We start from the raw sequence: 21,593 nt of genomic DNA, 5'->3' as shown, positions 1-21,593 counted from the left end.
AGAATCGGTCTCATTCTTGGACACACACATCTCCATTAAGGATGGACACCTCAGTACCTCACTCTACCGCAAGCCTATGGATAACCTCACGATGCTGCACTTCTCTAGCTTCCACCCTAAACATGTCAGAGAAGCCATATCCTACGGACGAGTCTTGCATATACACAGGATCAGCTCAGGTGAAGAGGAATGTGAAGGACACCTAAAGATGCTGAAAGATGCCCTCCTAAGAACGGGATATGATGCTCAACTCATTGATCACCAGTTCTGATGTGCCATAATGAAAAACCACAAAGACCTCCTCAGAAGACAGGTACAGGACACGATCGATAGAGTACTCTTCATCGTCCAGTATTCCCCCCACAGTGGAGAGACTACGTCGTGTTCTTCGCAGCCTCCAACATGTTATTGATGACTATGAACATCTCGCCAAGATCATCCCTATGCCTCCACTTATCACCTTCAAACAACTGCCAAACCTTAAACAGACCACTGTTCACAGCAAACTACTCGACCTTCAGGACAACCTTGACCACAATACCACGCAACCCTACCACAGCAACCTCTGTGAGATATATCAGATTATCAACATGGACACTACCATCACACGTGGGAACACCACCCACCACGTACATGGCAGATACTCATGTGACTCGACCAATGAAGTCTACCTTATATGCTGCAGGCAAGGATGCCCCGAGGCCTGGCAGTGAGAACATGCAGACTCTCTGACAATGGATGAATGGACACCACGCAACAAGTGCCAGACAGGAATGTTCCCTCCCAGTGAGTGAACTCATCAGCAAACAAGGAGATTCAACCTCTCATCTTCAAGTAAGCATCTTCCAAGGCAGACTTCGAGATATACAACACACAACAATGCAGAATCGCCGAGTAAAAACCTATAGCCAAGTTCCATAGCCATGAAGATGGCTTCAACCATGATCTTGGGTTCATGTTCCACTACATGTAATTACACCACATTGTTCTGTATCTGGAAAATGTTTCTTACTGCCCTGTTTTGACACCATCACCTTGATAACTTGTTATGATCTCTGTACCTTAATTAGTTTGTACAGTTTTGGAATTACTTGTTACTTTGGTTAGACCCTCGGCATGCGACTCTTATACCTATCATATTATTCCAGCCATTTGGTTTGTCTCCAGCCCCATCTTATTTTTTCAATTTTTTGTAATTATCTCTCTGCCTCAATTAATCAGATTATAGGTCATCCCTTCATTTATTATTCAGCTTCTGACACTTACGCCATCTGATACTTATAATCACCTGCAGAGAATTATTCATTCTGTTGACACTCCACTCACACCATTTGTATGATCTTTTGATCTCTCTTCCTATAAATTCTGAGCTTGTGTGCTTTTCTTCATTTCACCTGATGAAGGGGCAGCGCTCCGAAAGCTTGTGATTTCAAGTAAACCTGTTGGACTATAACCTGGTGTTGTGTCCTTGACTTCTGACCTTGTCCACTCCAGTCCAACACCAGCACATCCACATCAAAATCAATAAAACCATAAATCTTGTCTCTGGGTTTTACGCCCATCCCCGAGGCTCATCGCATCACGCAAATGCAGCTTATGACCTTTCTAGCCTTCACCCTGTCAGTTACGCTGAAACACTTATGCAATGTGGCTTCTCCAAACACAAAGCCAGAAACCACTTTCTCAGCTCCCCTGGGCTTCTTCCAAGTCCTGACTCCAATATTTAGCAGTTTTAGCTAGGATATTGTATCAAGTTTCAGGCACATCACTTCAGGAAGGATAAAAAGCCATTGGATAGAGTACAGAAAAGATTCATGAGAATGGTTACAGGGTCAAGGAACTTCAACACACAGATAAATTGGAGAACTTTCGACTGCTTCCCTTGTGGAAGAGAAGTTGAGAGAAGCTTTGAAAGAGATACTCAAATAATAGCTAGATAGAGTAGACAGCAAAACAAAAGCCCCCACTGGTTGAAGGACCAAGATCCAGAGGGCACAGATTTAAGTGAACTGGCACAAGAAGCTATGGTGACATAAGGAAAGCTATTTTTCAAATTGCCAGGGAGTCTAGTGGAGGCAGGTTCAATTGAGGCTTTCAAGCAGAAATTTATTACATAAAAAGTAAAAGTGTGCACAATTATGGGGAGAAGGCTATGAGTATCTGTGGGTGAATTTTTTTTTCAAAGACCGAGCACAGACACAACAAGCCAACTGGTCTCCTACTGTGTTGTATCCATCCTGTGCATCTAAACACACAATTAATACACCGTGTGCATTTGTCCAACATTTCATGAAGACCTAACGTTTTATGAAAAGTTCTTACCATCAGATTCTGAAGCAGCTCGAAATATCAGGTAACTACTGGGCAGTGGTTGAGTTATGGACCCAACAGTTTCACCTTTAGGACCCTTTAAAACAAAATTACATTCAGTGGAAGACATGACAGGTTCTAAATATTATCTCCATAAAATGTGTACATTTACATCACGTACAAAAATTAAGTCTCTTTTTATGACAATAATATAGATAATGGGGAAAAGCTAAATTGGTGTTAAAAATCAGGAAAGGATAGGATACAGAAGACATAAGATTATTCCCCCACAATTTTGGAGTCTAGACTGAGGGGTTATAGATACAAGAAACAACATTGAAGATTAGCTTGAATGGGAAAAGGCCGAGTAAATGTGATTAAAACTATGTGCTTTCGTGGAAGGTAAAAACCAATACAGAAAGGTCAGGCTATAAAGTCTGCTCCCATAGAGTAGTTCCTCTTTGTTTCTATCCATAGCTTCCTTAAAATAGCAGTGCCTGTTGTTAGTGGAGTGGTGGCTGGTGTCAGGCAAAGCTCAGCACAGCTTTTGTACAGTATTTTGGAATGTAACAATGAATGAAAAAGAACATGGAAACTGAATAGCAATATAAGCATCCTGATGGGCACAACAATTGCCAGTTACAAATAAAAAGAAAATTATTTCCAAATAGTGTGGTCAGCAAATGCATAGGAATACTGTGTTATGGAGATGGTTAGGTCCAAAACCAACCCCTGTTTGTTGATGAATTGGCAGCTCTTCATTGGCAAATGGAGCAGGGATGATGGTGGTCTTATTGTTCCCAGGCTGGGATGGTGCTCGTGAGAGGTGAAATTATCAGTGGTTCCACGTATGTTTGGCAGCAAAAGTGATTCCTTCTGAAAAATGCTTATGCAGTCACTGGACTCAGTTGTGATGCCATTCAGTTGAACAGTACTGCTTCAGCTCTTTTGCCAAAAATGATTAATTGTATCAACTCCATGCCTTAAACCAGAAAACTAGGGGACTTTAGCAGCAGGGAGGGCACGTGGAAGAACTGGCGCTTCAAACCATCAACTTTGCACATTTGCAGAGTAACTTCATGGATTCCTTGCTCATGAAGATAACTCATCAGCTATTTTCTGTCCCTTGCGCAGCAAATAATTTTGGTTAGCTCAGTTAAGTAACTGGTTTAATATCAACTAACTAACTAATTAAATATGCAAGGAGCTCTCTTAGTTCACCGGTACAAGACTTCATTGATTTTAATAGCCAACTGAACCTGCAAGTCTGTGCTCTCCCATCACACAGTTGCATGCATACTATTTTCAGAATTTCCCTTAAATCCAGCGCAATAGCCCACATTGTTGTCAATATGGAACATCATCCAACATTACTGTGCTTTTGGAATGGGGTGGGGTGTCAGATCTGTTTCAGGCCAAAGTTGGAAACTATTTCATGATAAAAGCATTATATTTAAATTTTAAAAAGCAAGTTTTAAGATAAAAGAGGCGCATACAATTCATACGTCAGATTAAGATAATGGGAATGTGAAGCAGGAAAGAATAAATGAGGAGGAAAAACAGGGGAAAACAAATATCTAAAATTTTGAAGCAACCTTCTGATTTAGTGGTATAAAGATAATGTCACAATAACAAAATTATGACGAAACTGAGTAGTTTAACTTTTCTATGTCTGGCCTCATTTCCCATTTGTCTATTTGAACGAGAATGGGTTGACCAAGGAGGCCCGAATCCAGTCCATTTACTGAGCTCTAAACGACTAGGTATCGACCTGTTTATGTCAAGCCAAGCTTCATGTTAAGAATCCAACGCTCAAATAGCCTTTCTTTTTAAAAATTCAAGCACCAATTTAAAACACTGCAGGGAGTTCAAGCACAAAACAGAACCCAGAATTTAACATGCATAGAAGAAGAAAGTCATAAATCTATTAACTTCTCGCTTTGAGTGACAGAACATGCACACATGATAAAGCATAAAATCTTAAGACCAAATTCTGCAGTAATACATTTCAACACCAAATACATCTTGCATCTAAAGATCAGCATTCAGTACTCTGTATTCAGAGAATGGTTTGGGAAACGTATCAGCATGATCAAATGGTGGATCAATAGGCCAAACAGCATAATCCTACTGCTACATGTTATGGTCTTATGATCTTTTAAGAAGAGTAATACAGCCTCCACAAACCTTTACAGCCCAAATAGACTGTTCCAAAGGGTGAAAGACTTTAAAACAAAAGCCGTCCTTCTTTGATGGCCGTTCGATGAGTTCACAAGCATTCAGAAGCACTGTTCCCACCCACTGGCCATTCTTTGGGGTTTTGTAGATCAACAGCACTCCAGGCTTCAGTACACACCATAACTTTGTCCAACTTTTTAAAGTTCCACGAATCTAAAAATTGAAATACATTTTTGTTAAAAAAAAGAGAAAACAAATTTCTCCAGAGAAAGCTGAGTGAATGTACAGATCATTTTTTTTCACTGAAATGACAGTGCAAAGAAAGACGTCAGTTTCATGAATTCAAAATTGCAATACTTCGCCCTAATTTGAAAACAGACAACATTTTGTTTTAATTTATTCATTGGATGTTGGTGTCACTGGCTAAGCTACAATTTATGATTCATCCCAAAAAATGTCCTTAAGAAGGTGATGGTACGCTGCCTTCTTGAACTGCTTTGGTCCATGTGCTGTAGGTAGGTAATTCCAGGATTCTGACACAGCATCACTGAAGGAGCAGTGATGTTGTTCCAAAGCAGGATGGTGAATGGTTTGAGGGGAGGTTGCAGGTGGTGATGATACAGTGTATCTGCTGTCCTTGTCCTTCTAGGTTGAAGCCGAGATTTTGGAAGTGCTGGCGAAGGATCCTTTGTGAGTTACTGCAGTGCATCCTGCAGATGGCATACACAGCTGCCATTGTATATCAGTGGTGAATGGAGTCAATACTCAAACTGATGAATGGAGTGCCAATCAACCATGCTGCTGTGTCCTGGATGATGCCAAGTTTTTGAATATTGTTGGAGCTGCAGTAATCCAGGCAAGTGGACAGCATTCCAACCGACCACTGATTTGTGCCCTGTGGAGGGTAGGCAGACTTTGAGGATTCAGGAGGTGAGGTACTCACCACAGAATTTCTAGCTTTTGACCTGCTCTTGTAAAGAGCTCATAGAACAAGGTTGGTAAAGAGACTAGATAAGCATACAGCAAGTTCCTTTTATATTAAAAAAGACCATAGTTCACAATGTTGCTCATGTTACCTAGCCAGTTTCATTTGGATTGTCTGCGGCATAATAGATCATTTTATAATCCACGAGTATCCAAAAAATACAAATCAAAAACCAAAAAATGCACAAGGCAAATGCTGTAGGGAGAGAAAAGTATTTAAATAGAATTTATGACAATGCAACATGAATTAAATGTAATCCACAGCCATTAAGTGTCTGCTACATGTTTCAGTTGTTAATTTCTATTGAACCTTACATCCCAGTAATTTTGATGACATAACAAAGTTGCTGAGCCATCTTCAAAATGTAAATTATACTTGTACAACAAGGTTCTCTTAATCCTAGTTTAAATGTTTGCAATCTATTTATGAATTAAAATATATGCATTTAAGAAAACATAATATACCTTTATAGATGAAAAACATTGAGCAGTGACAACAATAATTCTTGATATTACAAATTAATAATGTTACCCACTTTCTTTTCCACACCCCCCAGTGTTAATTCCACCAGCACTACTGTTCGAAATGCACTTAAAAGATCAATTACTTTACACAAGTCACTGTTCCACCTATGAATTTGGACTGTATTCAAGGGTTGTATGTTATGGTGTTCATCACAGTATTATCGTTTGAAATTTGCTTTACAGCCATCTGTTATGATGCTCATTGAAACTAACCAATCTGTTCATACATTTAAGTAGAACATTCCTGCTTTGATACACAGCCTTGTGAGCTTGCAATGGTAAGGAAACAAAGGTCTGAAAGAAGCTGGATACATCAGTTTTCTGCAAAATTTTAACATCTCCTAATAGGATGCAGTGTAACTCAGTGGACTGAGGGAAACAATAATCTTGCAATACTGTCTATTGTTGAATTTTGTTTAGATATCAATTTCAGTCACTGCAAAATGTGCAGAACTCTTCTTTTGTGCTTTCAAAATGAATTCTGAAATGCTTTTCATAATCATTCTACAAGACAAAATGTACAAAAAAGAACTTACATTTACTTTTACATGGCAACTCAAACAAGCCTTAACTATAAATTTTACCAATTTTATACACTTATTAAAACTGGTTGCTTACACTCTTACAGATTTTGAAAACATTGCAAATCTGCTTAAGTTTCCAAATATCAGATTGGGATTCACAGAGTACAGATTACCTCACGAATGTGAAAAAGAGATACAAAAGGGAAGAAAATAAGAAACAAAAACAAAGTTGCTGGAAAAGCCCTGCAGGTCTGCCAGCATCTGTGAAGGAAAAAACAGTTAACATTTCAGGTCTGGTGACCCTTCCTCAGAACAATCCGCAGTTCTTCCAGTTTTTATTTGGAAAAAAATAAGAGACAGGTTTGCAAACAGGTGAACAGAAATGAACACATGGTTTTTATTTTATATGACATTCCAAGAGAAATCGCTCTCCACAAGAACCCTGTGGCTTTGTGACATAAACGTCAGTGGGTTGGTACGATTGCATTAGCAGAAGATTGCTGACTCATTAATAGGAAGCTCTCAAACCCAAAATATCCACTCAGTGTTTCACAGAATCTTCCTGTTATAGCACAGAAAATGAACTCAGCAGACCGACTTAATAACAACAATATGTCGTCAAATTCTCCTTTTCAAGAACGTAAGAACTAGGAGTAGGAGTAGGAGTAGGCCGTCTGGCCCTTCGAGCCTGCTCCGCCATTCAATAAGATCATGGCTGATCCTTTCGTGGACTCAGATCCACTTACCCGCGTTCTCACCGTATCCCTTAATTCCTTTATTGTTCAAAAAAAATCTACTTTTTTTTAAAAACGTTTACTGAAGTAGCGTCAACTACTTCACTGGGCAAGGAATTCCATAGATTAACAACCCTCTGGGTGAAGAAATTCCTTCTCAGTTCAGTCCTAAATCTGCTCCCTCTAGTCTTGAGGCTATGCTCTCTTGTCCTCGCTTCACCTGCCAGTGGAAACATCCTCTCTACTTCTATCTTATCTATCCCCTTCATAATTTTATATGTTTCTATAAGATCCCCCCTCAATCCTCTGAATTCCAATGAATATAATCCCAATCTACTTAGTCTCTCCTCATAAGCCAACCCCCTCAACTCCGGAATCAACCTAGTGAACCTCCTTTGCACCCCCTCCAGTGCCAGTACATCCTTTCTCAAGCAGAGAATTTTCCTATAGAATTTTCAAAACCTAAAAGTTCACAAAAACCTTAAAAGAAATTTGCCACTATGTGCGAGGCAATGGAAGATAAAAGGATAAATGTTATCATGTTTGAGTTTGAGGGAAATAAGTCAGATAGGATCCAGGGGAATAAAAAACAGAATAAGGAATTGAGGAGCAACAAAATAAGAATGAAGGTTTTGTTGTTTTTCAATTCAGTACAAAAGCAGATCAACCATTTCCATAGCTTTATTACTGTCTGTATGTTATTCAACATCAGTACCTGAACAGAAAGTCCAAAATAAAAATCCCTGGGAAGACAGGAATTTGTAACAATCAAGTGAAAAATTCAGCGTTTAAAACTAAACGTTCCTATGCATTTGTTGCTCTTTTTTGTGTTGGTGGTAATGGTTACAAGTTTGGAAGGTGCTGTTGAGGTAGCCTTGCTGAGGTGCTAAAGTGTGTCTTGTCGATGGTATACACCACTGTCTGTACTCCAGTGAAGGCAGGAGTGAATGGCTAAGGTGTCAGATGGAGTGTCAATAAAGCTGGCAGTTTCATCTTGGATGGTCTTGAGTTTATGAGTGTTCATAGTATCATAGAATCCCTACAGTGTGGAAGCAGGGCATTTGGCCCATCGAGTCCACACCAACCTCCAAAGACCATCCCACTCAGACCTATCCCCCTACCCTATCCCATAACCTGCATTTCCCATGGCTAATCCACCTAACCTACACATTCCTGGACACTATTGAGAAATTTAGCATGGCCAATCCACCAAACCTGCACATCTTTGGACTGTGGGATGAAACTGGAGTACCGGAGAAAACGCACACATGGGGAGAACGTGCAAACTCCACATGGACAGTCTCCCGAGGTTGGAATCGAACCCGGGTTTCTGGTGCTATGAGGCAACAGTGCTAACCACTGAGCCACTGTGCGGCCACAGTTATTGAGTGTTATTGAAGCTCTACTCATCCATGCAAGTGGAAAGCATTCCATTACATCCTGACTTATGCCTTGTAGATGGTGGACAACTTTGAAGAGTCAGGAAGTAAAGCAGTCATCACAAAATTCCTAGTGTTCAACCTGCCCTTGTATTTGTGCTGATCCAATTATAGTTTCTGGTCAATGGCAACACCAAAGGATGTTGATGATATGGGATCTGGCATTGGTAATGTCACTGAATATGAAGCGATAACGGTTAGATTTTCTCACGTTGGCAACAGTCATTGCCTGGCACTTACATAACAAAAATGTTACTTGCCACTTAGCCCAAGCCTGAAGTTTATCCAAATATTAGTGCATGCAGGCACAAAATTTCTTAACAGCACTAAGGATGTACCTACAGCACAAGGACTGCAGCAGTTTAAGAAGGCAGCTCACTGACCGCATTTTCCCGAACAATTGGGGATGGGACAATAAGTGTTGGTTTAGCTAGTGATATCTTCAATCTCTTGAATAGATTTTAAAAAAAGTTTCAATAACAAGAAGAGATAACAAAGTGTGGAGATAGAGGAACACAGCAGGCCAGGCAGCATCAGAGGAGCAGGAAAGTTGATGTTTCGGGTCTAGACCCTTCTTAAGAAATGGGCAGTGGGAAGGGAGCTCAGAAATAAATAGAGAGAAGAGGGGTGACACTGGGAAGGTAGGTGGGATGGTGATAGGTGAGTGCAGGTAGGGAGTGGTGGGGATTAGTCAGTGGGATGGGTGGGGCCGATAGATGGGAGAGAGGATGGATGTGAATAGCAAGAGAATAGAGGGATACAGATCCTGTAAGTCAAGACAGTTCTAATATCGTAGGGCAGAATGTGTTGGTGCAGGCTTGGAGGGCCGAAGGGCCATTATTGTGCTGTATTGTCCTTTGTTCTGTTTCACCTTTGCTGGATTCTGAATTTATCCCAGTGTTCGAGGCTATCATCGACTCTTGCCCCCTTATCTGCTTTTGCTTGCAAATTAATGGTCACCTTAATTTCCTTGGTTAGCCCTGGTAGGTTTTTCCCTCTGTTCGAATCTTTCCTCCTTACTGGGGTGTATTTTTGCTGGGAGTCATGAATTACCTCCTTAAATGCTTGCTTACTGTCATTCCTGCTAATCATCAGCCCAGTTTACTTCATCTAACTCTATCCTCATTTCATCATAATTCCCTTTATTTATGTTAAACACAGTTGTTTCCAAGTTTCTCACTCTTGAACTGAATGTTAAAATCTATCATGTTATGATCACTACTTTAGAGAGAATCTTTTATTCAGAGGTCATTTATTAAACCTGCTTCATTACCCATTACCAGATCCAAGACAGCCATATCCCTGCTGACTCCATGACAATTATCCTAATAAGCCTATGGGCTTATTAGTGATAGGCAGCATGGTTTTGTGCAGGGAAGGTCATGTTTTAACAACTTGATAAAATTCTTTGAGGAAGTGACAAAGTTGATTGGTGAGGGAAGGGCTGTGGATGTTGTATACATGGACTTCAGTAAGGCATTTGATAAGGTCCCCCATGGTAGGCTGATGGGAGAAAGTGAAGTCGCATGGGGTCCAGGGTATACTAGCTAGATGGATAGGGAACTGGCTGGGTAACAGGAGACAGAGAGTTGTAGTGGAAGGGAGTTTCTCAAAATGGAGAACTGTGACCAGTGGTGTTCCACAGGGATCTGTGTTGGGACCACTGTTGTTTGTGATATACATAAATGATCTGGAGGAAGGTATAGATGGCCTGATTAGCAAGTTTTCAGATTACAGTAAGATTGGTGGAGTAGCAGATAGTGAAGGGGACTGTCAGAGAATGCAGCAGAATGTAGATTGGAGAGTTGGGCGGAGAAATGGCAGATGGAGTTCAATGCAGGCAAATGCGAGGTGATGCATTTTGGAAGATCCAATTCAAGAGCGAACTATATGGTAAATGGAAAAGCCCTGGGGAAAATTGATGCAGAGAGAGACCTGGGTGTTCAGGTCCATTGTACCCTGAAGGTGGCAACGCAGGTCGATAGAGTGGTCAAGAAGGCATACGGCATGCTTTCATTCATCGGACGGGGTATTGAGTACAAGAGTTGGCAGGTCATGTTACAGTTGTATAGGACTTTGGTTCGACCACATTTGGAATACTGCGTACAGTCCTGGTCGCCACATTACCAAAAGGATGTGGATGCTTTGGAGAGGGTGCAGAGGAGGTTCACCAGGATGTTGCCTGGTATGGAGTGCGCTAGCTATGAAGAGAGGTTGAATAGATTCGGATTATTTACATTAGAAAGACAGAGGTTGAGGGGGAACCTGATTGAGGTCTACAAAATCATGAGAGGTATATACAAGGTGGATAGCAAGAAGCTTTTTCCCCCAGAGTAGGGGACTCAATTATTAGGGGTCACGATTTCAAGGTGAGAGGGGAAAAGTTTAAGGGAGATATGTGTGGAAAGTTCTTTATGCAGAGGGTGGTGGGTGTCTGGAACGCGTTGCCAGCGGAGGTGGTAGAGGCGGGTACGATAGCGTCATTTAAGATGTATCTAGACAGATAGATGAATGGGCACGGAGCAGAGAGATACAGATCCTTGGAAAATAGGCGACAGGTTTAGATAGAGGATCTGGATCGGCGCAGGCTTGGAGGGCCGAAGGGCCTGTTCCTGTGCTGTAATTTTCTTTGTTCTTTGTTCTATCCCTTATGCCCTCCCCGAGTTCGTTGTCATAGCTACCCTTTCCAATCTGATTAATCTAATCAATGTGAAGATAAAAGTCACCCATAATTGTTGCTCTATTCTTTTTAAATACTTCTGTTATTTGTGTTTTATAGCCTTTCCCACAGCATGGCTACTGTTTGGGTGTCTGTAGACTGCTCCTCCCAATGTTGTCTTTCTCTTGCTGTTTTTTGTTACCCCCCCACCCAAATGGGACTCTACATCATCCAAACCTGGATCATCTCACACAACTGTCCTCATTTCAGCTTTAATTAACAGTGCTACCCCAACACTTTTTCCATCTCTCCTGTCACTCCAAAAGATCAAATATCGCTGAAAGTTAAGTTCCCAGTTTTGATCTCTTTGTAACCATGCTTTTATAATAGCTATGAGATCATTCATTTACCTTAATTTGTGCCATCAGTTTATCTACCTTATTCTGAAGGCTTCATGCATTAAGATACAAAGCATTTAAGCTTGTTCCACTATCGAATTTCTCCACAATTTTTTAGAACATAGAATGTAAAACTGTACATCATACGAACGGGGCCCTTCAGCTCACAATGATGTGAACATGACACGAAATGAAACTAATCCCTGCTGATGCCCTTGGTCCCTATCCCTCCATTCCTTGCATATTTGTCTGCTTATCTGAAAGTCCCTTACATACCCTTATTGTAACTACCTCTATCACCACCCCAAGCAGTGCGTTCTGCGCTCCTACCACATTCTGTGTCAAAAAAAACCCTGCCCCTCCCATCTCCTTTGAACTTGTCCCTCTCACTTTAAATGTATACCTCATGGTATGAGACATTTTAACTCTGAGGAAAAATATTATAAACGTCTGTGCATCTCACATTTTTATAAACTACTATCAAGTGTCCCCCCAGCCTCCGCTGCTCAAGAGAAAACAACCTGAGTTTTTCAAGCCTCACCTTATATCTCATCCAATTACCCTCTAATCCAGGCAGCATCTTGATACATTTTCTGAAGAAGGGTCTAGGCTCAACGTCAGCCTTCCTGCTCCTCTGATGCTGCTTGGCTTGCTGTATTCATCCAGCTCTACACCTTGTTATCTCAGCATCCTGGTAAACCTCTTCTGTACCCTATCCAAAGCCTGTAATGTGACAACCAGAATTGAATGCAATACTCTTAAGTGTGGCCTATCCAAAGTCTTACAAAGCTGCAACATGACATCCTGACTCTTGTACTCAATTCCTGAACCAATAAAGGTAAGAATACCATACGCCTTCTTCACCACCCATCTACTTGTGTGGCCACTTTCAGGGAGCTATGGACTTGAACCCCACGATCCTTTTGTACATCACTGCAGTTCAGAGTCCTGCCGTTAACTGTATACTTTTCCTTAACATGTGATCTCCCAAAGTGCGAACCTCACAGTTACCTGGATTAATCTCCATCTGCCATTTCTTTGCCCATATCTGCAACTGATCTATATCCCTCTGTATCTTTTGACAACCTTCTACATTAGCTGCAAGTCCACCAATCTTTGTATTGTTTGCAAACTTATTAACCTGCCCATCTACGTTTTCATCCATCAAAGTCATTTATACATAACACAAACAGCAGAGGTCCCAGTATGGATCTCTGCAGAATACCGTTAGTCATGGACCTCTAGCCTGAAAAACACCTTTTCAATATTACCCTGTGCCTTCTATGGTCAAGCCAATTCTGAATCCACAAGGCTAAGTCACTGTGGATCCCATGCATCTTAATCTTCTGGATGAACCTACCATGAGGGACCTTGACAAAAGCCTTATTAAAGTCCATGTAAACAGCATCCACTGCTGTACCCTCATGGATCACCTTTGTCACCTCCTTGAAAAATTCAATCAAGATAGTAAGACATGACATGCCCTGCACAAAGCCATGCCGACCGTCCCTAATTAGGCCATGCTTTTCCAAATGTACATAAATCGTATTCCTAAGAATTCTCTCCAGTCGCTTCCCAACCACTGATGTGAGACTCACCAGTCTATAGTTTGCGAGGTTATCCCTATTTCCCTTCTCGAAAAGAGGAACAACATTAGCTAGCGAGGATACAAAGATCTTGGTCAAGGCCCCAGCAATCTCTACTCTTGCCTCTCAATAACCTGGAGTAGGTATCATTGGGCCTGGGAAGTATCCACCTTAATGTTCTTCAGGAGACTCGACACCACTTCTTTTTTAACCTCAAAATGCCCTAGATTATTAGCATGCTCCACAGTAATCTCACTACCCTCCACATCCTTTTCCTGGGTAAATACTGACACAAAGTACTTATTTAGGATCGCACCCACATTCTCTGCCTCCAAGCACAAGTTCCCTCCTTTATCTTTATCTTTGAGTGGTCCTACCTTCTCCCTAGTTATCCTCTTGTTTTTAATTTATCTGTAGAATGCCTTGGATTTCTCTTTAATCCCACTTGCCAAGGTCATTACATGCCCCCTTCTTGCTCTCCTATTTCCCTGCTTGAGTTCGTTCCTGCTATCTTTATATTCCTCATGGGCCCTGTCTGATTTTAGCTTTCTACACCTTACATATGCTTCTTTTCTCTCTTTTGACTAAATTCACAACCTCCCTCATTATCCAGGGATCCCTTACCTTGCCATTCTTTTCCTTCCTTCCTCACTGGAAAATGCCAGTCCTGAACTCTGATAAGTAGGTCTTTGAACACTTCCCGTCTGTCAAATGTTGACAAGCCTGGTGACAGCCCCTCCCAATCAGCCCTCCCCAGCTCCTGTCTAATACTGGTGTCATTTGCCCTCCCCCACATTAGTACCTCCCTGCAAAGTCCTACAGTATCCTTGTTCGTAGCTATCTTAAAACTTGAGGAATTGTGATCATTGTTTCCAAAATGCTCTCCCACTGAAAGGTCAGTCACCTGGCCAGGCTCATTAACCAATACAAGGTCCAGTATGGCCCTCCTTTAGTTGAACTATCCACCGTTTCAAGAAACCCTCTTGGATGAGCTTAACAAATGCTGCCTCATCTAAGCTCTTGCTCTAAGGAAGTCCCAGTCAATATTGGGGAAGTTAAAGTCACCCACAATGATGACTCTGTTTTTATTGCACCCTTCCATAAACTGCCTAAATATTTGTTCCTCAGGGTCTAGGTGGCTGTTGGGAGGGCCTGTAGAATAATACTATCAGAGTGATTGCACCCATCTTATTTTGAGCTGTACCATATTGCTTTAGTGGATGACCCCCCATGGTTCCTTGGTACAATATGACATTATACATCCTGTCATTTCCTTTTATTTTCTGGCAACAAACAAACCCATCACTGACCTGAAATTCTATCTTCTCCTTGACCTTTGATTTTATAATCTTCCATGCAACTAAACCCTCCGCCTCCAATTCAATTTGAAACCTCATCTACAACCTTGTTATGTGATTTACCAGGACTCATCCTAGCATGATTCAGGTGGAACCTGCTCTGTTGGAGCAGCGCTCTCCCTCCCCAGTACTGATGCCAATATCCCATTCATTTGAATTTGTTTATTCAAAGCCAATCTTTCAGCTATGCAGTTACCTCTTCAATCTTGTTGACCCTGTGCCAATTAGTTCATGGCTTGTAATCTGGAGATTGTTGCCTTTGTGGTTCTGCTTTTTAATCTAACTCCTTGCTGTTTGTATTACCTCAGCAGATTATTATTCCTCTTTTTAACCTATGTTGTTGGTGCCTATGTGGACCATGACAACTGGATCTTTCCCTCCCACTTCAGGTTCCTCTGCAGCCCAGATGAGATATCCTGAAACCAGGTAGGCAATATAGCCTTCAGGACTCTCGATCCCACCTACAGAGAACATTGTCTATCCCGCTGACTACAATGATATTGCTCTTTTCTTCCCCACCACCCCTTCTTGAATGGCTCCCTGTACCATTGTGCTTTGATCAAATTTACTCATCTTCCCTATAACCCCTGCTCTCATCTACAAAGGGAGCAAGAATCTCAAACTTGTTAAACCATCTTGAGGGCTGAGGTTCCTTTAGCACTGCCTCCTGGAACCCTCTGAAGTAGCAAGAACTGCAGATGCTGGAGTCAGAGTCGATACAGTGTGGAGTTGGAGGAACACTGCAGGTCAGGCAGCATCAGAGGAGTAGGAAAGTAGATGTTTCGGGCTTAGACCCTTCAATCAGGACTGGAACCCTCTTCCTGCCTCACATCATCACACCCTCCCATCCCTGACCACTGAGTGAATTAGAGGTAGTTAATCTAAAAAGTGTGACTGCCTTTTGAAACACAACATCCGTGTAACTCTTCCTGTTCCTGATATGTCACAGTGTTTGAAGCTCGGACGCCAGCTCAGCAACTCTGAGCCGGAGTTCCTGAAGCAACCAACACTTCTTACAGATGTAGTCATTGTGACCCCCAGTGGAGTCCACCAGCTCCCATATCATGCAGGTACAACACATTGCCAGGCCCTGCATCTCTGTTTTGTTTACTTAGTTCTTTGATATTTTAAAAATAATTCCTATTGTCTTTCAGTGTATAATCTATAAATATTTCTCCTATTTACCATCAATCTGAAAGTATCCAATAATAGTCAAATTGACAGCAATGACCAATCAATGAATTTGTGGTTTTTTTGTTATGTCACTCTTTGCTTTGTGCTTGGCCACCGATCCTGAGCTTCAATTTGTTCTGTCAAAAAGACTTTAAAAACTACGAACCACAAAAGCAAGCAAAAAAGCACCTTTTCCCCCTTGCACCAAATCCCACACTACTCTGAAATCCCCAAACTATATACTTACTGGGGCTGTGTCTTATTTTGGATGTGATCGTTTCCCCCTGGCCTCTTGCTTATTAGTCTTAATTGAACCCAGAAGGCCTAAAGGATGCAAACCTTCGTCGTTCTGAGATCCCAAATGACCACCTTATCATAACAAATGATTTTCTTTCACACTCGATTCTGAATTGTGAGAAGGATAACCTAATTTGTTTTGGTTATGGAAGAAATGAACTTGTTTGTTAAATCTATGTTTTCTCATGTGTATGATTTTTTAAAAAGTAAACAATATAGTTCAATAGTGCAGTTGGTTCTTGCAGTGCCCGTGTTTATCATGAAACTGAAAGGTTTTATTTTTGTAAATTAAATAGTGCGGTGGGAATGCAGGATTTGACTATTTCTGATAAAAGATGCATTTTGTTGAAGCTTTTTGTTTTGCACTCAGCAAGACAATTTGCAAGAATACCAAGAGTGCTGATTATAATTGGTAGAGATGCTAATATTTTTGTATTTCCTTGCAGCGCTCTGTGTAATGGCTCAGTCACAAAACAAAATTTGACAAATTTTCATAAGCTGACAATGACTTCATTGATTGAAGCAGTGACTGTTTCAGCTGAACAGGCCAATAAAATTTGAGTTTCAATATCTTTTCTAATTGATTATTAGTTGCTATTGGTGTAAAGTAGTTTGAAACACTCAAGTGGAACCCCATACTGCAATCAATTCAGTTTTCAAGTTGAGTTGATCCAAAGTCGTAAATTATAATAATGCATGAAAATACAACTTGACCACTTGGTCCATTTACTGACATTTATATTTAAATCATTTTTAGAACTACTGTGCATAACTAATCTAATAGAAATTGATGTAACTGTTATAAAGGTAATATTTTTGTGGTTCTGTATTGATCAGATTTATTTTAATAATGTTAACACTCATGAGTATATTCATCTGTAAATTAACCAAGTACTTTGCACTCTTAAAATGTAATATGCATATTTACGCAGGATAATTTATTAAATTGTACCTAGAATTCTTCATGCATGATGGTAATATGGAATAAAATGTATTCTTTTAGTTTTGAGATAAATTGCTTTAGTTATGTAGTGTATTTGTCGATTCTAGTGTAGTTCACAGCAGACAAAAATATTCCAGTCTCGAAGTGTGATAAGCTATTTGTTATTAGATATGCATCTTTCTAGATTTGTCTTGAAATTTTTGGTTTTTAGAAAACAACAAGGTTGCTGACTTGGAAACTTTTTTTTGTCTATGACAACTTCAGTAGCAAATAACGATGAAACTCAGCCAGTGACACCAGGAAAAATGAGTCTGCGCCAGGGAAGAGAAGCATTACATCCTCAAACTAAAGAGTTAGTCCATTCATCGCTCAGTCCTGGAATTGGCAGCAATCATGGTAAGAATGGCTGACTACACTTATGCAGTTTAACAGTGTATGCATTGCTGCACAAGTATCGAGTAAGCTCTTTACCAAATTGTGCTATTTACACTTGAAGGATATCTCCGCAAACATTGTTCTGATTCAATGTGCTTCAAAGGATTGTCATTCTTGAGTTCATTATTTTGTTCTCCCAGAAAATTTGTCATTGGCCATAGGAGGGGTGTAATCTTTGTATCACAAAAACACAACTTTATATTCTCTGCTTGTCTGTTCCATTCATCGCTGTCACTTATTTTGCTGCAGAAATAGTTTTGAAATGATCCTCCTTAAGTACAAAACCTTACTGCAAAACATGACACGCTGTAGGAAATTTGGCTAGTGTTTCTAGCATTACAACAACGGCAGCAGCTTAAAAACATTTTAATTGTATGGAAAGCAGTTTGAGGTTTGGGGTAGGAAAAGGTTCCAGGTAAATGCAAATTTTTTTCAAGATGTGTTTGTGTGTTTTGCTACCTAGAATTCAGGAGCCATTTTTGTTAATGAAGAGAGTGTTGTGTGTCATAAGTTAAAAAAGTAAGACTTGATTACACATAGAATTGCTAAATTTGGAAATTTGAGGTTTACTTTAAAAATAATTAACAATTTTACAGATAATGTGCTGTCTAGGAGCAATGGAATAATGATGGAAGTAGAGACAAAATTGCTGCAGGTTGTAAATGTTCATTGATTTACTAAGGATAGGCTAGAAGTTGTGGACTAGAAAAACTGAATTTTTTTTCTTTTAAAAACTAGAAGTTAAGAGATTTAGTTTTTAAAATTGAGTGTTCTTGTTCAAATAAAGTATAATAATTCTGCAGGGAAATAGCTTAACTTTGTAGTAACTGTTTATAGAATTATGCAGGTAGATAAGTCAATATAGAAACTGGAGCAATTGTTGTTTTTATTAGAGATGTTGAACATTGGTAGAAATCTTTTCAAGACCATGCTTTTTACATGATATTTTCATAGATCGTTGACATAGTATGATTTGAATTGTTGAATTGAACTAGAAAAGTGTAACTCGTGACTGTTTGCCGTGGTCTGATCTGTATGTTCGAAATTCGATACGTAGTATGTTACAATTGTACACTAGTATATTCATTAAGTTCCTGTTGCCAAATTCAGAAATAATCAAAAATGAGACGCTTCAGTCGCAAGATCAAATGAAACTTTTGATTTTTATCATTCAAAACATTTTTTTAACTCTAATATTTTTGTTTCAATCACTAGTCTTCCAGATTTTACATTGGGCATGATTTTGTTTTTGTAATCTGGAGGTGCTACAGATGCACTGGCATTTGTTGCAGTGACTTAAAGATGATGAGTAGTTCTATATAAAAGCAAAGTACTATGGATGCTGGAGGCCTGAAATAACAAAAGAACGTGCTGGAGCAACTTGACTCTAACAGCAAATGTGGAGTGAGAAACTGAATTAATATTTCAAGTCCAATATGACTCTTAGGAAGTGTACCTGTCGTAAACAGAGTAATTAGTAATCCTTTCATAAAAGATATTTTGTGGAAATATACTCAAAATAAGATAGAATTGGAATTTGAAAGTGTTGTGGCTAAGTTTGCAGATATTTCTGAATCAGCCTGTTCAGATGTTATGACACAACTCTGGAACAGGTAGGACTTGAGTCTGGGCCTTCTGGCCAGATGTAGGGACATTACCACTGCACCATAAGAGTCCCATGATCTTGGATGGAAACAAAGCTAATTGCATACGTATGAAGTACAGTTTAGCTTAATTAAATAAGTAATTTGATAAGCAATGGCAAACATATGAAGAGCTAATTAAGAACTTTCAACTGACATGTATTGCATTGAACAGTAAAAATTCCACTGGAAACTAGTGAAACTAAAGATGGGATTAGATTTTTAAAAAGGCCACAACTCTGTCAAAGAGCAGTAAGCTTGACACACACAGAGTGAATAGAGATCAGTAAGGCATATCAAGAAACTTGGATCAGAAGCAACTGTGCTAACCTTAAATAAGGGTAATTTAAAGGAATCGGCCTTGAGTAGAGTTGCCTTGACAGGACTGGGAAAGGGGTTTAGCAGAAAAGACAGTTGCAGAACAGATGTTTAAGAATATAATTCATGACTCACAGCAAAGATATATTCCAGTGAGGAAGAAGGCTGCTAGGAAGTGGATAAGCCAACCACAATTTAACAGGGAAATTAAACACAGCACCAAATTGAATGAAAAAATATGTGTAACAAAGATTCCTGATGAGCCAGACAATTGGGAAAGTTTTAAAATGAACAAAAGATGACCCAATTAAGAGGTAGAAAATCAACTTTGGGGATAGGCTTGCAAGCAATACCAAGAGATTCTTCAAATATGTGAAAAGAAAGAGAGAGATCAAAATGAACATTGGCCCCTTTGAGAATAAGGTTACGAAAATAATAGTGAAGAACCAGGAAATGGAAGAGGATGAATAAATATTTTGCATCATTCTTCATGGTAGAAGATGCTAAGTCATTTCAAAAATATTTGATAATTAAGAGACTAAAGTAGAGTAGAAAATAAGCGCAAGAACTATGAGGGAAACTAATGGGGCGAAAGGCTGACAAATCTCCTGGACTTAATGGGATGTGTTCTAGGTTAATAAAGGAAGTAGCTGCAGAGAATGTGGATGCACAGCTTGTAATCTTTGAAGACTCCTTAGATTCTGGACATGTCCCAGATTATTGAAATCTGCCAGTGTAACACCCTTACTCCAAAGTGAGGAAGACAAAAAAAAGATAACTGTACAACAGTTTCTTAACATCTGTTATTGGAATTAATATTAGTGTCTATTATAAATGAATCCTTTGATGCATTCATGGGCATGAGCGCGTGAACAGTGAAGAGTTATTTCTGTGGGTCTGCAGTCACATGTAGGCCAGACCAGGTAAGGGTGGCAGTTTCCTTTCTTAATGGGTATTAGTGAACCAGATGGGTTTTTCCTGACAATCAGCAATGGATTTATAGTGTTCATTACACTCTTAATTCCAGATATTTATTGAATTCAAATTCCACCATCTGCTGTGGTGGGATTCGAACTGGGCCCCCAGAACATTATGTGGGTCTCTGGATTAACAGTCCAGCGATAATACCATGAGGCCATCGCCTCTCCTGAATAGTGAGAGTACAGTATTTATAAATTCATGATCTAATTAAGCAGAGTTACTTGAGAAAGTGTCACACAAAATTAGGGCTTTCAGAATTGAGTATTAGTTAATGGAAAGAAAACAGAATAGGAGTGAAGTAATCATTTTCAGATTGAAAACTTGAAGCGAGTGGGATGCCAGAAGGTTTGACCTATTTAAGTCAAAGACTTAAGTGAAAAGACCAAGTGTAATGGAACCAAGCTGAGTCTTCAAATTTTGGCAGTTTTGGATAAATAGCTTGGGTGAAGGGACAAAAGATTTGATTGTCAAATTTGCTGATGAAGCAAAGAGAGATGGGAAACTGTTGTGAAGAGGACCAAAGGATACTACAAAGAAATATCGATAGATGAGCGAGTGGACAAATTATCTGGTAAATAGAATACAATTTGCAAAATGTGAGAGACAATAAACTGCAGATGCTGGCTCCAAGTTAGACAAACAGGTAGCTGGAAGAACACAACAAGCCAGACAGCATCTGGAGATCTAAATGCAGAGCCTCCATCTGATCCGTTGGTTGTGGGATCACTTAGCTCTGTCTATCATTTGCTGCTTCAGCGGTTTGACGTGCAAGTAGTCCTGTTTGGTGGCTTCACCAGGTTGACACCTCATTTTCTTGTATGCCTGGTGCTGTTCCTGGCATGCCCTCCTGCAGTGTCCATTGTACCAGGGTTGATACTCTGGCCTGATGGTCATGGTTGAGTGGGGGATATGCCAGGTCATGAGGTTACAGATTGTGCTGGAGTACAGTTCTGCAGCTGTTGATGGCCCACAGTGCCTCATGGGTGCCCAGTCTTGAGTTGCTAGATCTGTTCAAAGTCTGTCCCATTTAGCACGGTGTTAGTGCCACAACACGATGGAGATTATCCTCAATGTGAAGGCGGGACTTTGTCTCCACAAGGACTGTGTG

General features: G+C 40.1%; 2 protein-coding genes across 2 annotated transcripts in view; one reads left to right on the top strand and one right to left on the bottom strand.

Moving 5' to 3' along the window:
- osbpl8 (oxysterol binding protein-like 8) overlaps positions 1-9,992 on the bottom strand; it is an 87,600-nt gene extending 77,608 nt beyond the window's left edge. Inside the window, exons 1-3 of the mRNA XM_048607477.1 lie at positions 9,975-9,992; positions 4,498-4,701; positions 2,323-2,407 (exon numbers count right to left, since the gene is read on the bottom strand). Coding sequence (XP_048463434.1) covers positions 2,323-2,407; positions 4,498-4,701; positions 9,975-9,992 — 307 coding nt within the window. The remainder of the gene's footprint in view (positions 1-2,322; positions 2,408-4,497; positions 4,702-9,974) is intronic.
- A 5,089-nt stretch (positions 9,993-15,081) lies between these two features.
- Positions 15,082-21,593, top strand: part of LOC125485314 (oxysterol-binding protein-related protein 8-like) — a 61,652-nt gene continuing 55,140 nt past the window's right edge. Inside the window, exons 1-2 of the mRNA XM_048607476.1 lie at positions 15,082-15,121; positions 17,373-17,504. The gene's annotated coding sequence lies outside the window, so the exon portion shown is untranslated. The remainder of the gene's footprint in view (positions 15,122-17,372; positions 17,505-21,593) is intronic.

The sequence above is a fragment of the Rhincodon typus genome, chromosome 18 (genome assembly GCF_021869965.1).
Source record: "Rhincodon typus isolate 14 chromosome 18, sRhiTyp1.1, whole genome shotgun sequence".
Taxonomy (NCBI): Eukaryota; Metazoa; Chordata; class Chondrichthyes; order Orectolobiformes; family Rhincodontidae; genus Rhincodon; species Rhincodon typus.
This window is presented reverse-complemented; position numbering and strand designations above follow the sequence as displayed.